This window comes from Manis pentadactyla, chromosome 2, assembly GCF_030020395.1.
Source record: "Manis pentadactyla isolate mManPen7 chromosome 2, mManPen7.hap1, whole genome shotgun sequence".
Classification (NCBI taxonomy): Eukaryota; Metazoa; Chordata; class Mammalia; order Pholidota; family Manidae; genus Manis; species Manis pentadactyla.
Window position 1 is genome coordinate 214,614,097 of NC_080020.1, and position 16,328 is coordinate 214,630,424.

The 16,328-nt window shown below is 43.9% G+C and overlaps 1 protein-coding gene and 2 pseudogenes across 1 annotated transcript; all 3 read right to left on the minus strand.

Annotated features, from left to right (window-relative positions):
* Positions 1-8,840: 8,840 nt before the first annotated feature.
* Positions 8,841-9,565, minus strand: LOC130682685 (uncharacterized; annotated as a pseudogene).
* Positions 9,562-10,487, minus strand: LOC130682621 (uncharacterized; annotated as a pseudogene).
* LOC130682620 (uncharacterized) lies at positions 10,292-14,236 on the minus strand. Its single transcript, XM_057497323.1, is given in 1 exon segment — positions 10,292-14,236. A coding segment is annotated over 1 exon segment (1,971 nt). The 5' UTR covers positions 14,174-14,236; the 3' UTR covers positions 10,292-12,202.
* Positions 14,237-16,328: the final 2,092 nt, after the last annotated feature.

Consider the following 16,328-nt stretch of genomic DNA (forward strand, 5'->3'; position numbering starts at 1 on the left):
CTTAACTATGCCTCCACCCTCCATTCTGCACCCAGCACCAGGACAAGTATCTGGATGCATTCGGAGGTCAATTATTCCCCTTTATTTATTGGAGAAATTACAGACCCATCCCACTCTCCATTCCCCACGCCAGGTGGAGAGACACAGACGCTGTTTAATTGCTGAGGGCACAGGAATTGAAAGCAGTGGCTGAGCAGGAAACAAGCCAGGAAAGGGTCACTTGGTGAAGACTTAAGTCAATGAAAAACGGGGCGGATCTCTTCTCATCTACTAGCTTCAGGCGCCAAATGTGCCCTCCTCTTGGGTTCTTTTGTGTGGTCGCATAGGAAACATGTTTGAGTAACTCTTGAAATCTTTAGACAAACTATGTCTGGGCCTCTCCCTCAGGGAGCTGTGCTTGAGTCTCTCCTGAGGGGCGCTGTAACAGGTTGAGTTGGGATAGGTTTTCTCTGACTGTGTTTACCCCTCCAAAGGTGACTGTCTGCCCCTCTCAGACTGTCTGCCCCTTTCAGATTGACTGTCCCCTCCTCTCAGAGTTACTGTGTCTGCCCCTCTTCTCAGAGGGCCTGTGACCAGTTTTCTCAGTGAAACTGTGATTGCTCCTCTCAAGACTCTGAGGGCTTCTCCCAGAGGGACTAGGATGGCTCCTCTCAGAAGGACTTCGGTAGCTCCTTTTGGAGAGACTGGGATGGCTCCTCTGAGAATGACTTCAGTGGCTCCTTTCAGAGAAACTGCGACATCAGAGGAACTTCAATGGCTCCTGTTGGAGTGATTGGGATGATTGGGATGGCTCCTCTCAGAGGGACTGTATTGGGTCCTCTCAGAGGGACTGAACAGGCTCCTTTCAGAGGAATTACATGGGTTCTTTCCCTACAGAAGCTGTGGTTGTTTGCCTTTAAGGTGACTGTGTGAGGCTCTGCTCAGGGGAGCCATGTGGGATTCCCCTCGGGCCTGAACTCTGGTTCCTGTTTTGGAGTCCGTGGCCTCTCGGCTAGAAATTTCATTTGTGTTTTTCTTAGCTCTATTGCTACTTTCATTTTGAACAGTACCCAAGGGCTGTCTGCTTGAGGTGGTTTTGAGAGTGGTATTTCTTTGGGGAACCTTGGGCTTGGGCAGTTGGGTAGGGATGGGTTCAGAATAGCTGTCTCTTTGGTTGTTGAGCTGATCTGAATTGGTCTGTTTCTCCCCTGAACTGGTCTGTTTCTCCCACACTATGCTCTCCTGCTTTGAGGTTGGATCAGTTGTCCTTAGCTTGACAGTTGGCATCCTATCTCTTTGCTATCTCTTGATAGACAATAGTCTCTCTTTGTTTTGAATGGCAGTTTTTGCTTGACCACAAGTGGTCTAGCCTTATCCTGTCCTCAGACTTCTGCCCAGCAAAAGTCACTCTGTGGGCTGTTTGAAGTGCCTGCTTTGGGCCCTGAAAAAGCCGTTGAATAAAGTTGGGTCGGGAGGATTTTTTACTTTGTCTTTTTTAAGAGGCTGTAGTTGTCTAAGGTGCTCCATTCCTTTTCCTTCTTAACTGGGTTGATAGTTCCCTACAGGAACTCGGTGTTACAGGTAGAACTTTGTATTTTGTGCAGTAATTTTCTTGGTAATTCTTTTCATTAGACATTTTGAATCATGGGTCTTTTTGGCTTTCACTCTAGCTCACTTTTCATCCAGCCCATTGCTTTCAGAGTGACTCCCTTGTAAAGAGTGAATTTGAGTAGATGCACAGTGCCCAGGCTCAACAGTGTTTGTCTCTCCTATCCTACTAGGTCAGGGCAGCTCTATTCCTTTTGCTTGATGTGGACTTGTACAGGAGCCTGGGAAGAAGTAGGACTTCTTCTGAATGGGTAGAAGTAGGACTCTTGGAAGCTCAAGTATAGATTTTAGCTTTCCTTAGTGATGGTGATACAGGGTTCCTTGGTGTGATGGGTCTGTCAGTTCTATGGTAACTTGGGACTTGGAGACTTTTCCCAGTTTGTAACCAAAAGCCAAGATGCATCCTATCTCTCCTTGGCCTTCAGGAGTGCTTACCAGGTGGAGCTGTGGATAGATAAGAAGGTCAGGCCCAAAAGTGGCCCGTAATTTATGACCACAATTAAATTGTAAACACCAGCAGACAGTATATTTTAGGACACCTGAATCTATAGGTGGAGGCACATTGGGGTGAACTTCTTGCCAGTTTTGCTGCTATTTTTAGTTGCAGATGTTGTAGCAGCTGAACTCTCCTGAGAAGTCAGTCTTGGCCTGGGAAAGATAACATAGCTTGAGAGAGTGTTGGGTCTCAGAAGTCCTTGTCTGTGAATCACTATGTGAGTTCTCACTCTCTGCCACTGGTACAGGATCTTCCATAGTGAGAAATACGTTGAAAGGACACTGACTTTTCTGGGGCAGGAAGATGGTTCCCAGTACATGAAACGGACATGCCCTGAATAACTTCCTCGGATACATCACTGATCTTTGAGTTCATTTTCTGTATTCTCACTCTAGTCCCAGAGTGTTGCTATATTGTGAAAGACATGGAGCAACATGTCCACATCCTTAAAACCATTGCTGGTTTATGACTATAACATAAACTGCATCTCTAAATGTAATTTTTGACCACTGAGGGCCAAAACATTGTATAGAGACCTTTCTCTAGCACTTTCTGGGAAATTTCCATCAGGTCAGCTGGAATCCCAAATAAATTTTCAATAGACTGACAAGTATCTGCTGTGGCTCTTTAATGATGATTTAGAACAAAGCTTCCTTTCCGTAGTGGTTCCCCAGTATTTGTATATTGGAGAGATATTTCTTAAGTAATCTCTGCCTCAGGAGTGACTCTCCCAGGCATTCTGTCATGTGCCCAGGGCAAACCAGCCGCTTGGAGCCCCTAACCCTGCCTGCAAGGGCCTAGATGGTGAGCTCCAGCTTTGTTGGGGAGGTTGGGAAAGGCCCTGGAGTGAGTTCTTTAGCTCTCCCACCTGCTTCCCCTTCATCCACTCCTTAGATGGGCCATTCCAATTCCGGCATCTCAAAATACTGGGTTTCTACAGTGTAAGCTATCTTGTCGAAGGGTTGGTTATGAAAGGACAAGGGAAGGGTTGAAGATTGTATCATAGAAGCATCTATAAAGGACTCTGCTGGCTGCAAAATATCTGTCCCAAGGTTTTTTATATCCGAGACTCTTGGTACTAGCATCTCAGAACCCCAAAGCCTTCCTAATTCAGATTTATTGACAGAGCTTGAGACGAGTGAGTTTGAAGAGTTGTCTACAAAGCTAGAGGAATAATGATGAACTTGTAACTCTTCTCCTGATGTTAATTCCTCAGATTCTCTACTCTGACAGGGCTGTCTTAGATTCAATTCCTCAGACTCCATGAATTGAGGAGGCCCTGTTTTTATCCCTTTAGATTTCACACCCTGAAGCGCTTGTTCATGAGTCAACACTAGGTTCCTCAAATGGAAATATATCTGGTAGGTCAATTCTGCAGATTTCACTTCAGTATTTGGCCTTGAAGATAATTCCACTGGTTGTACAAGTTTTTGAACATGTGCTCTTTGGAAGTAATCTAAAAAAATCCGTGATTTCAATCCATGATTTTAAGCTACTCCTTTGGTTCTACAACCTGAGGAATTGGTCCTGGTGCTAATTTATCAGATTTTACAATCTGAAGTAGCAGCCCTGGGATTAACAGTCTTTACAATTTGAACTCCTGTCAACTGTTATTTCCAAAATTTGGTGTGTTGGCTCTGTGCTTAATTTCTTAATATTTCATGTTTTGCAACCATAACCGTGAGGTTAACCCTCACGTTCTCCCATCTTGCAGTTTGAGGGTCAACACCACACAGTCTGCCATTTGAGAGGTTGGCCCTGGTATTGTCACAGACTTCACAACTGGAAGCAGCGGCCTGGCAGTCACTTCCACAGACTTAGCGACTTCCGGGGAGGCTGCTGGGGTAGCCTCTATCGACCGAATGGTTTGAAGCTGTGTCTTTGTAGCTTCTATGACTTGATTTTGTGTCTTTGACTAATCCCCGTAAATGTTGTAATTTGACCCCATGAGGCTGTCTCTGAATATTTAGACTTTGATTCTGTACTTGTGTTAGCTCCACTGATCCCTCCCCTTGCTGCAGTGTCTCAGAGGTGTGCTCTACAGACTCTTCACATCCTGCAACCTGACCTGTTCACTTGGGGACAACTCTGAAGATTCCTCCCTTTGAAGCCATGGCTTAGAGGTCCAACCCACAGATTCTCAGACAGATCCTAACCCCAAAATTATCTCTGAAGACCCCACAAGATGCCATGACTTTGGGGTCAATTCCATAGGATCCACCACATGCAACCCTGTCTCAGAAGTCAACTCCATAGATTCAGGAATTTGGTATCCAGCCCTAGTGCCATCTCTGAAGATTCTGTGACATGACTTATGATTTTGTAAACAATACTATGTCTTCTTCCGTTTGCAGTCTTTTCTCAGAGATTGCCTCCATAGATTCTAGGAATTGAGAATAGGGCCTAGGAGAGCTCTCTGCATATCTAGTAGTTTTATTTATTGGGTTTGGGATCATTCCAGGGAATTCCTCCTCTTTTACCCTGTCCGTGGAGGTCAACCCCATAGTTTCTCTTATCTGACGCATGAGCTCTGGAGTCATTCCTTCAGATGCTACAACTTGCTGCAGCGGCCTTGTATATAACTCCCCCAAACCTTTAACTTGAGGCCATAAGTGAGATTAACTAGAGTTTCTGGGATTTGGTAGCTTTTCTCTGGGTAATTCTAAGGATTTTGAGCCTTTACCCCATAGCTATAGAGTCAGATCAATAAATTCTGTTACTTGAAGATCTAGCTCCAGATGCATCCCTCAAGATTCCATGGCTTTACCTGTTGGCCTTGAGGTCAACCCCTCTAATTTCTTTACAGTTTCTGTGCCTTGATGAGCCAACTCTTGTGCAATTTCTAAAGATTCTGTGACTTGAGAAATTGGTATTGAAGGCAAATTCACAGAGTTAAGGACTTGATGCCTTGGCTTTGGTGTCATCTCTTCATATTCTACAGATTGATGCTCTGGTTTCTGGATTATCTCAGAGGAGTCTGTGTGTTCAGAGCTTGTTCTTGGAGTTAGCTCCTCAGATGTTCCTCTTTGAAGCAGTGCACTGGTGCTAATTCCACAGATTTTATAGCTTGCTGAAAAGACACTGAAGATAGTTTCACATGTTTTACTCTTTGCCAACTTTTGTTCTGGAGTAAATTCCAAAGATTTCAGACCTTGTTGCTGCGATTCTGGAGACAAATTTAAAAATTTCACACTAGTCAACATTGGTCCTGGTATAAAATTCACAGTTGGCTCTGGTGCCAACAACACTGATTTCACACCTTGCCATCCTGAAGTCAGCTCTTGGCAATTCTTACCTTGCTGTTGGGTCCCTGATGTCAACACTACAGACTTCACATCATGAAAATATTGTCCTGGTGCAGAGGCCACAGATTTAACACACTGTGGCCTGAAGGATGGTAACACCCCTAAAGATTTCAAACTTTCAGATTATAGTAATCAGTTTGACTTCATAGATTTCACATCTTGACAATATGGTTCTGATACAAACACCATAGATTTCTGCTTGTGGCAAGAAATCAACTTCTTAGAATTCACATCCTGAGGTTGTAGCCCTGCTTTCAACTCCAATGATTTCACATCTTGAAAACATGGCTGTGGGGCAAACACCACGGATCTCAAACTAGACTGCCTGAGGCATGAGGGCAGTTCCTCAGAATTCATACCTTGAGGATATGGCCCTGGATTTAACTCCACAGATTTCACTTTTTGGAAACATGGTTCTAGTGAAAACACCTCTCATTTCAAGTCCTGCATCTCAGAGCCTGACATCAATTTCACAGAATTTGCACTGCAAAGCAATAGATCCCTTGTCCATCTATCCAGACTTTACATCTTCAAGCCATGGCTCTTGTAGAAATAACATCGATTTCACACCATTTAACTGAGGGCCCCAAGTGAACACAGGTTGCACAACTTGTTCCTCTGCCCCAAGGTGGTTCTCCAAAAAGTAGACGTCTGGAAACTTTATCACTAGAGTTAACTGAGAAGATTTTATACCTTGCAAATATGGTACAGGGCTGAGCCACATAGATTTTTTACCTCGAGATTCTGGTCCAGGGTTCAGTTCAGATGGTTTCATGCCATTTCATCTGTGGCCCTGGATTAGACTTTGTAGAATGCATGCATTGATGTTCTGACCCTAAATTCAGCTCAGAAGAATTCACACCTCACTAGGGGCCAGAGTTGAATTCCATTGACATTATACCTTGAAACACTGTGCCCAGAGTTAATTCACATTTTACATCTTGTATGTTTTGTACAGGGTTAAACAGAACAGATTTTATACCTTTAAGTTCTAGCCCCCGGTTCAAATCTCATACCTTGAAATTTTGTCCCTGAAGCCAACTCCAAAGAGTTTACACCTTGCAAGGGTGGCCCAAGTTTGCACTCCACAGAATTTACATGTTGTAATTTTGGCCCTGGATTCAACTCAGAATAATTTACACACTGCATCTATGGCCCAGGGTTGCATCTCATAGATGCTACACTTAGAAACTTTGACTCTGGGTTTCAGACATTGCAGATGTGATCCAGGGTTGAAGACCATAGATGTCTCACTTTGAATCTCTGTCCCTGGATTCATCTCAGAAGACTTCATGCCTTGAAATTTTGAAACTGAAGTTAATTCAGAAGTTTACACCTTGCAAGGGTGATCCAGGGTTGCAGCCAATAGAATTTACACTCTGAAATTTTGGTCCTAAACTGAACACAGAAAGGTTCATACTTTGCAAGTGTAGCCTAAGGCAGAACAGCTTAGATTTTATACTTTGAAGCTCTGGACCACAACTTAACTCAGAAGACTTTATTCCTTGCAACTGTGGCCTAGTGTGGAACGCAGTAAAATTTATACACTGAGGCTGTGGCCCTGGATTCAGTTCAGACGACTGCCTACCTTGAAATTTAGGCTCATGCTTGAATTCCATAATTTGCTCATCTGGAAGCTTTACTTCTATGCTCAATTCAGATTTTATCTCTTACAACTGTGGCCCAGGATGATGCTGTGAAGATTGCATACCTTGAGGCCTCATTCCCAGGCACAATCAGATTTTTCATCCTGCCACTGTTGCTCAGGATTGAATCCCATAGATTTCACATCTTGAAGCTTGTCCCTTTGTATAATTCTGAAGATTTTACATGTTACAAGTGTGGCCCAGGATTGAACACCGTAAACTTTACACTCTGTTCTCTCTGGCCATGGATTCAACTTAGAAGATTTCTCATCTTTCCACTGCTTTCCAGCACTGAACTCAGAAGATGTCACACTGTGAACCTTTGACTCCAAGACTGACTCAGATGGTTTTGCAGCCTGAAATTCTGTGTCATGGCTGACCTCTGTGAAGTACATTATATGAAACTATTTCATTTCAGAAGACTCTATACCTTGAAAATTTGCCCCAGGGTTGAATTCCATAGATTTCACACCTTGAAGGTGTGCCCCTGGTGTCAACATAGACAATTCCTTATCTTGTAACTGTGGACTAAGTTGAACCCCAAAGATTTCACATCTTGCATCTTTGTAGCTACACTAACTTCAGAAGATATCCTATCTTGCCACACTGGCCTGGTGATGAACTCCACAGATTCTCCCCTTTGAAGCTTTGTCTCCGATGTTAACTCAGACGGTGTCACACCTGGTGACTGTGGGATAGGTTTTAACTCAAGTGACTTCAAATCTTGAACCCTCCACTCTAGTGTCCAGTCAGATATCTCACCTTGTCTCTGTGGTCTATAGTTGAACTCCATAGATTTCACACATTGAAACTTCCTGCTCTGGAGTCCAAACTTGTAATTTTGGACTAGGATTGAACTCTTTAAGAATTGCACATCAGGAAGGTTTATCCCTTTAATCAGTGCAGAAGCTTTTTTACTTTTTATCTGGGGTCCAGCGTTGAGCACTGGTTTTGTTAGGGGAGCATTGTGTATTTTCCTCAGTTCTTGTCCACACCACAACAAAGAATTGAAGGGCAGAGACACAGTAGTGAAACAGAGTAAAAGTTTTATTTAAAGTTATATACTTAAAGAGAGAAAAAGTGCTGGCAACCTCAGGGAAGAGAGGTGCCCTGAAAGGTTTAAGTTCTTTTTCAAGAGAGAAAGTGCACACTCAGAGAAAGGGGAATGTGAGCTGCCTCATAGAAGAGGTGCTGAAAGATTGGGAAAGTTTTACTAAAGTTATGTACTTAGAAAGTGCGGGTGACCTCAGAGAGAGGAGCATGCCTAGTGGTTTAAGGTCTGGGGTTCTAAAGGCAGTTGAGGATTTTTAGGAAAACAACAAAGGGCTAGGTGCAGACCTGCCAAATTGTTCCAGAATGTTTTCATTTTTTGACAAGACATTAAATTTCTTCTTTTAATTTAACACAAGAAATTTACTGTTTTGATTCCCTTCCAGGATATCCATTTCTGTCTGGAAGCATATCGATCAAGACTATCTGCCCTGCTTCCAAGGTGGGCTGAGTTATTGTCTGTTTGGTTAAAATGCCATTTTAGCTTTAAGACAGAGTTCTTTCTGAATAAGCTGGGCCTTTGAGCAGGATACAGTAAATCTAACAATGATACGTTCTAATTGATACAGTGAAAACATAGGCTATGCTGAGATACTTTTCTTTATCTGGGGAGTATTCAACATTCCAAGTCAAGCTGCTCCTGGTCTTCTGAGCTTTCTATTTTTAACTGGTTAACTCGTTCAGTCTCTTCTAGTGGGCTTTACTGGCTTTATTCTCTTTCCACCCCACTCATATCTGTTTTCCTGCCTAACAGTTTCACTTCTTGAAGCTTTGTCCCTGGGTCACTTCAGAAGATTTCATACCTTGAAAGTACGGTCTACAACTGGATCCTGTGGATTTCACATCTGGAAGCTTTATATCCATGGTTAGCTCAGAGCATTTCCTATCTTGTAACTGTGGGCCTGAGTCCAACTGTGCAGATTTCACACCTGGACACTTTCTCCCCAGCATGAAATCAGATGATTTCTTACCTTGTAGCTTTGGACTAGGTTTTAGTTCTACGGATGTCACACCTTGACGCTTTTCCCTTGAGATACTTTGGATTCACACCCTGCAACGGTGGTTGAGTCCCAAAATTCATAGATTTTAGATCTTGAAGCTTTATACCCATGATCAACCTAGAAGATTTCAAAGATTTCTTGCAACTCTGAGCCAGAGGTGAATTCCACTCATTTCACTTTTTGAAGTTTTTTCCCCAGTATCAATTTAGATGATTTCACACCTTGCAGCTGTGGCCCAGGTTTGAACTTCACAGATTCCACTTCTTGAAACTTTGTGTCTGAGATTGATTTAGAAGAGCTCCTCCCTTGTAATTCTGGCTCAGGGTTGAATAGCAATTTCGTATTTTGAAGCTTTGATCCCAGGATTAGCTCAGAGGATTTCACAACTTGCAAGTGGGAATGGTCTCTAAATTCTTTGTGTTTTACATCTGGAAGCTGTGCCTTTGAGGTCCCGTCAGAAAATTTCACACCTTGGAGTAACAGCCTAGTGTTGACATCTGTAGGTTGGCCACCTGAATCCCTGTTCCTATGGTCATTTCAGAAAACGTTATACCTTGCAACTGTGAGCTGGAATTAACTCAGTAAATGTCCTATCTTGGGACTGTGTCTCAAGTAGCAACTTAGAAGATTTTTGACCTTGCCACTGTGACCCCGAATTGAAATCCTTATTTTGTGTGTTGAAGCTTTGTCTGAAAACTCAACTCAGATGACTTCATCCTCTTCATCCTTTTCAAGTGTAGTGGGAAGTTCAACTCCGTAGTTTTATCCCTTTCTTCTTGTGACCCTTGGCTTAACACCTCAGATTTCTCCTCAGGAAGCTGTGGCTTTTGTGTAAGCACAAGAGACTTCCTACCTTGATGCTGTGTCCCTGGGGTTGACTGTGACAGTTTCACTTCTTGAAGCCTAGGAGATTTCCCATCATGCAAGTGAAGCCTAGATCCGACCGTCATAGATTTTATCTCACAGAGCTTTGACCTCAAAGTCAGATCACATGATTTTGTACTTCTAAAATGTGGTGAAGGTTTCACATCAAAGCCCTGAGGCTGACGTTCTTGGAGAGATGCCGAAGACTGTAGCCCTCGGAGCTTTGGACTTAGAGTCAACACAGATGACTGCATATCTCTTTAGTGTATCAAAGGTTTCAACTCTGCTGGTTTGGCCCATTGTGACTGTAGCCCAACATTTGGCAGAGATTTCACACCTTGAAACTCTGATGCAGGCCTCCACCGAATAGATCTCATACCTCCAAGCTGTGACCCTTGATTCCTCTCCACAGTTTTCCTACCTTAAAGCTGTGGCTCTGAGGTGATGGCAAAAATTTCCCTTTTTTCAACTGTGGTCCTCAGGAGAACTTAGGGGTTTTCACACTTGCAGCTGTGACCCAAGGCTGAACTTCATACATGTTGTACCCCTAGAGTCAGTTCAGATGACTTCACATCTCTTAAATGTAACAGTAATTTCAGCTGTGCAGATTGGACAACTTGAAGTTGTGACCCAATGTGTATCGATGTAACACTTTGGGACTCAGGTCCTGGTCTCCACTGAACACATCTCTTACTTTCAAGCTGTGGCTCTGAAGTTTACTTCAGGGGTGTGTCTCTTGGTGCAGCTGTGGTCCTGATACCAATTTGGGAGACCTGATGCTTTGCATTTGTGGTTCACATTTGAACTCTTTAGGTTTTACACCTTCTATGTTTGATTCTGGAGCCAATTCAGATGACTTCACATCTTTTGACTGTAACTCAAAGTTGAGGTTTGCTGTTTCCTCCTTTAAATTTTCTCCCTGGAATTAACTCCAAAGACTTCCCATCTTCTGATTTAGACCCTCTCTGTGATTGCTCTGTATTCACGCATTGCTGATCTGGTGAGATTACAGATCTCTCGCCACCCTGTTCTGGCCCAGGAGTTAAATTCACCAGTGCCACCTCTTGAAACTGTTGCCTTGGGGCAAATTCCACAGATTTTCTTCCCTGAGACTTTTGTCTTCTGGGTCCATTCAGAGATTTTACCCCCTGCTTCACAGATTGTGCACACTGCAGCTTGGGGGGATCTGGGGTCTCCTCGGCAGATCCCAAACTTTGGAGCTTTAAGCATGGGACAATCCCCATAAATTTCATATCTTGCATTTGTGGCTCTGAAGTCAGTTCTTCAGGTTTCACACCTCACAGCTGAGGCCCTTGGAGCAATGGCCCTGGTGCAGAAGGCCCAGAATCCTCACCTTGCCTCTTTGGCCCAAGTTTCAGTGTCCCAGCTTTGACTTCTTGCTGTTGTGTTCCTGGAACCAGCTCCACAGTTTTCAGTTCTGGGGTTCTTGAACACAGAGTCAAATCAACAGATTTCACAGCTCGTGGCTTGGAATCTGGGGTGATTTTCACATATTTGACTTCTCTCCGTGGCCGTGAGGTTATCTCCACATGTTTCTCACCTTGTAGACATGGGGTTAGCCACACAGATTTCATTTGTCTTAGACGCTGTCTTCGATTTCCTATCTTTCAGCTCTGACCCTGAGATCAACTGAGATTTCAAATTATGAAATTTTGAGCAAGGGGTCAACTCCACCTGTTTCATACCTCCTACCTATGGCCCATGGGTTAACATCACAGATTTGATACCTCCCAGTTGTGGCTTTGGTATCAAGTGCATAGATTTTCTACCTCCCATATGTAGTGGTGGGGTTAACTCAACAGATTTCCTATTTCCCAGCTGTGACCCTGGGATTTGCACCTCATATTTTATACCTTGAAACTTTGCAACTGGGGCACACTCCACAAGTTTTACATCTTCTAAGGGTGATCCTTGGAATAATTCAGAAGATTTCATATGTTGTAACCATGGTCTGGTCAACTCAGAATAGTTTATACTCGGGAACTGTCACCCAGGAGGCAGTGCCATAGATTTTGCATCTGGTATCTGTGGCTCTGAGATTACTCTGTAGGAAATGTCACTTTCCAAGCTTGGCATTTGTTCTGCTGCTAAACATTTTACACCTTGAAACAGTGGTTCTGGTAGTAACATGTCAGGCTTAATCCCTTGCTGTTCAGGTCCTGGGGTCAACTCCATAGGCATTTTTGGATCTGGGGTCAACTCTGAAGATTTCACATGTTGAGCTTGAGTTCTTCATGTCAGATCACAAGATTTGACATCTTGTAGCCATGGCCCTGCACATGCCTGTTTCATACCTTGAAGTCCCAGAGACACTTTTGATACTTCAGACTCTTGAAGCCCTAACGTTGGAGTCATCTCCATGGAATTCACACCATGCAACATCGATGCTGGTGTTTGCTCCCCAAACTTGACACCTTGAAGCTTTGGCCCTGATGTGAATTCAGAAAACTTGACATCTTGCTGCCCTGGCAGTAGGTTCAGTTCCTCCTCAGACTTCACACCTTGAAACTGTAGCTCTGAAGTCAGTTTCACAGATGTTGTGCTGTGACACTGTGGTCCCACAGTGGACAAAACAGATTTCATATTTTCAACCGGGAGCCCTTGGTTTGGTTTTGGTGTTAATGCCACTTGGACGTAAGCATCAGAAGACAGCGTCATATTTTCTGTGTCTTGATAGCCTGGCCCAGGAGTCACCTCTGAAAATTTTTGAAAATGTGGCTTGTGCTTTATGACTTGATGATCCAACGTGTTGATTTTCACTGACTCACAGACTTGGTATTGTGGTCTTGGGGTCATTCCCACTGATTCTCTATAAAGATGTAGTTTTTCAATGATCCCCATAGAATCCATGACTTGAAGCAATGCTTCAGGAGTTACTGTCACGTTACCTTTGACCTGGTTTGGTGGTACTGGGGTCATCGTCTTTAATTGCATAACTTGTTGCTGAAGCCATGGGGTGGCCTCCACTGATTCTGTGACTTGGTGTGATAGTTGTGGACTCACCCTCACTTTTTCCATGGCTCCCATTGGTTTCACAAGTTCATTTGGTGGCTGTGGGAACAAACCCACTGGTTCTGTCACTTCTGAGTGTGACTCTGGGATGATCCCCATTGAATCCACGGCTTTACTCAGTGCCAGTGGAGTTACCTGTCTGCCGCCTGTAACTTGGTATGGTCGCCTTGGGGTCAACTCCACATCAGTCACTTGGCCCGTAGGCTGTTGTGTCTTTTCCTCTGGAAGACCTGTGGCCCCCTGCTCTGTACTAAGCTCTAGCCTATGTTTTGGATCCTTCTGCCGGAAAGTGACTTCCTCTTTAATTATGTGAACTCCTAAATCTTTGGGCGATGGAGCGCCCACTGATGTAACCACGGGCCTGAATCCAAGGATTTGGGGGCCCTCCCCAGGTTGTGACACATTACCCAGGATGAGTGACTGGGAAAGTTTTGTTTCTGTGCCACGTAATCCAGATTCCGCTCTGATATGCTCATGGAGATGAAGTGATGGAAGGTCTGGGGACCTATTGTTTATACTTTGCTCAGTGCTTTGATGCATGGACATCAGTAGCAAGAGTGGGGGTTTCTCCGGCTCAGGGACTCCTCCTTATACCTCAGTGAGATCATAAACCATCGCCCATGATTTCCTCACTTGCAGAGGCACAGTTTGTTTCTGCAAAGTATAAACTTTCCAAGTCATGTGTTCCTCTAACTCCCTCCTAGCAAAAGGAGAGAACCTATTCAGAGCCCATCGTGGGAATTGTGGCCTGTCCTTGGAAATAGAACTTTGCCCATGATCTGATATCAAATGAACCTTGCTCCTTCTCTCACCCCTTGATTTCTGTTGTTTGCAGAGATTTTGGGATTCAAAAGCAGTTTTGATAAAAGTGCGTTGAGGTCTTGAGGGTGAAAGAGCTTCCATAGCCTGAAGGAGTTTTGATTTCCCAAGCTCTGAGTGCTGAGAAGAAGGCAGGGATGTGCCCTGGCTCCTGAACCCAGGAGGTTGCTTTTGGGGCAGAATCGAGATCTGGCTCTGGAGTGGCCAGCTTGTCCCCTCAGACGAGACAGGAAGGTGAGACAAGCTGGAGTTGTTTCCTGACGATCCAGAGGAGAAGCTGTGGTCAGGGAAATGTTGTGCCTTCTGACAGTCACAGCAGGGTAGAACAGGCTCCTGAGCCCCAAAAAGATCGGAGGCAGAGGAAGAAGTCATACCCTGTGGTTCATGTGAATACAGTTCCTGAAGACTCCATCTAAGAAGTAAAGAGAAAAGTTTCCATTTGCTTTGAAGTAGAAAAGGGAAGCAAAGGAGAAGGTACCAGCTATTTCCAATGCAAACTAGTTTGGCCTGAGAGAGAATGACAACAAAAAAGGTGGCCTCCACCAGGACAAAGGAGGACTTTTGTCTCCACTCCAATCATACCCTTGAGCCCGGAACTTTCCCCAGCTGCCCAAATTAGCTACCTCTCCTCTCCTCCCTCTCTCTCTCTCTCTCTCTCTCTCTCTCTCACTCTCGCTCTCGCTCTTGCTCTCACTCACTCTCTCTCCCTCCCCACTCTATTCCCTTCCTCCCTCCTCCTTCACTCCATTCCTTTCTCCTCCTTCAAAGCTCTGACATTTTCAATCCACACCCAGTAACTGCATTCCCTGACCTTGCACTTTCCAGGTGTCTGATGATTTGTTGAAGGCTCCTTTCCATTGACCACAGTGTATATCCTTGATCCCATCTCATAGGGAGTCCTGAGGAGCTGGGTGCAAAGGAGAATGTCAGTGTAACTGAAGTGCTCTTAAAGTACTGGTAAGGAAACCAGCAAGAACAGAGACTGAACTCAGAGACAGTTATTAGAGTGAGGGAAGTAAAACAGAGTGCCAGGTATCTTAGGCCTAACTTTAAAGAGCTTATCAGTAGGACAGACTAAACAGACTGTGAATAGACACAATGAAGATCAGTTTTACTGACTCTGTCAGGTTAGCTGAGTTCATTACAGTTGAGCACCCTGGCTGCACTGGTGGTTCTGGCTTCCAGGCAGTTTTAAAGTGTTTTTATGCTTAGTCATATATTATTGAATTTGTGCCCATGATGGGCCATGGATTAAAAACAAGGAGCAAAAGGGAAACTGATGGTAAAATACAGGTTAATACATTTACAAATGATCTTCCTATATATTTACCTCAAATTCTCTCTACATATCATGGATATCAATCTCCCATTACAAAACATGTGGAAATGCTGAATAAAACACAACATACATCCTTTTAAATGCAAATATGAGCTCCTTCTAAAAGAAGAAGAAAAATCTCCAGGCCAAAAATAATGAGAGAAGTGAAAAAAAGTAGAAAGCCAGCTGTTAACTTCAGTTCCCTGGGTCATTTCCAGTGTCACTGGGGGCCCAGGGTTAACACAAGGCCAGGACAAACAACAATGCCTGTGTAAAGTGGGTATTTAGAACTGAGACCCCTGGGGAAAAAAGCCAGGATTCTCAAATTGCTACATAATCAGTAAAAAGGTGGCTAGAAAGACAGTTTTCCAAGCACACAAGAAAGCTTGAGCTCTGGGTAGGGAAACAAAAAAGCCTTCACTGAGAAATTTAACCAAGAGTCTATCCTCATAGTGGTGTGAAATTCTAATTTATATTCATATAGCCAGAAACCCTCAAACTGAAAATAAAAGTGGTCTTGAATGGTTGTTCAGTATGGAAAATACAGTCAATGATTCTGTAACATCTTTCTATGTTGATAGACAGTAATGGCACTAGAGGGGGTGAGGATTTAATAAGATGAGTAACTGTTGAACCACTGTGTTGTACACTTGAAACCAGTATAAGATTGTGTATCAATGATACTTTAATTTTAAAAAGGTGGTGTTAGAGTGGTAATTGTAAGATAAATTTTAGCCGAAATAAGCAGGCGAAGAGAGGCAACAAAGGGCCAGGTAGTTTGAGTGCAACTCCCGGGTGATGTTCCGCGGTCTGGGTATTACAGGCTGGGGAAGTCACACCCAGTCAGGGAGGTGGGGGCTTATAAGGGGTTAGGAGGGGGAGGAGTGGGCAAGCTATCCTAGGGGGCGTGGAGAGGTATGATTGGCTAAAGGTGACGTAATAGACAACTAGAAACTTTTTTCCTTCCAAGAGGGAGGAGGCTGACATCCGGGTCTTAGTTGGCACATCAGAAGGATGGAATTCAGGAAGAGCTGTCCCCTTTCCATATAAGGCACGGACCTTGGGGTCTGGTCTGTTCTCCCCCTATGGCATCTCTCTGTTCTGTTTGCATGTCCTTGTTTTTCCTTCCTCCAGCCTAACAGTAATGTCCTTAGATAATATATATATTCAATAAGGGATTAACATTGAAATATATTTTAAAAACTCATA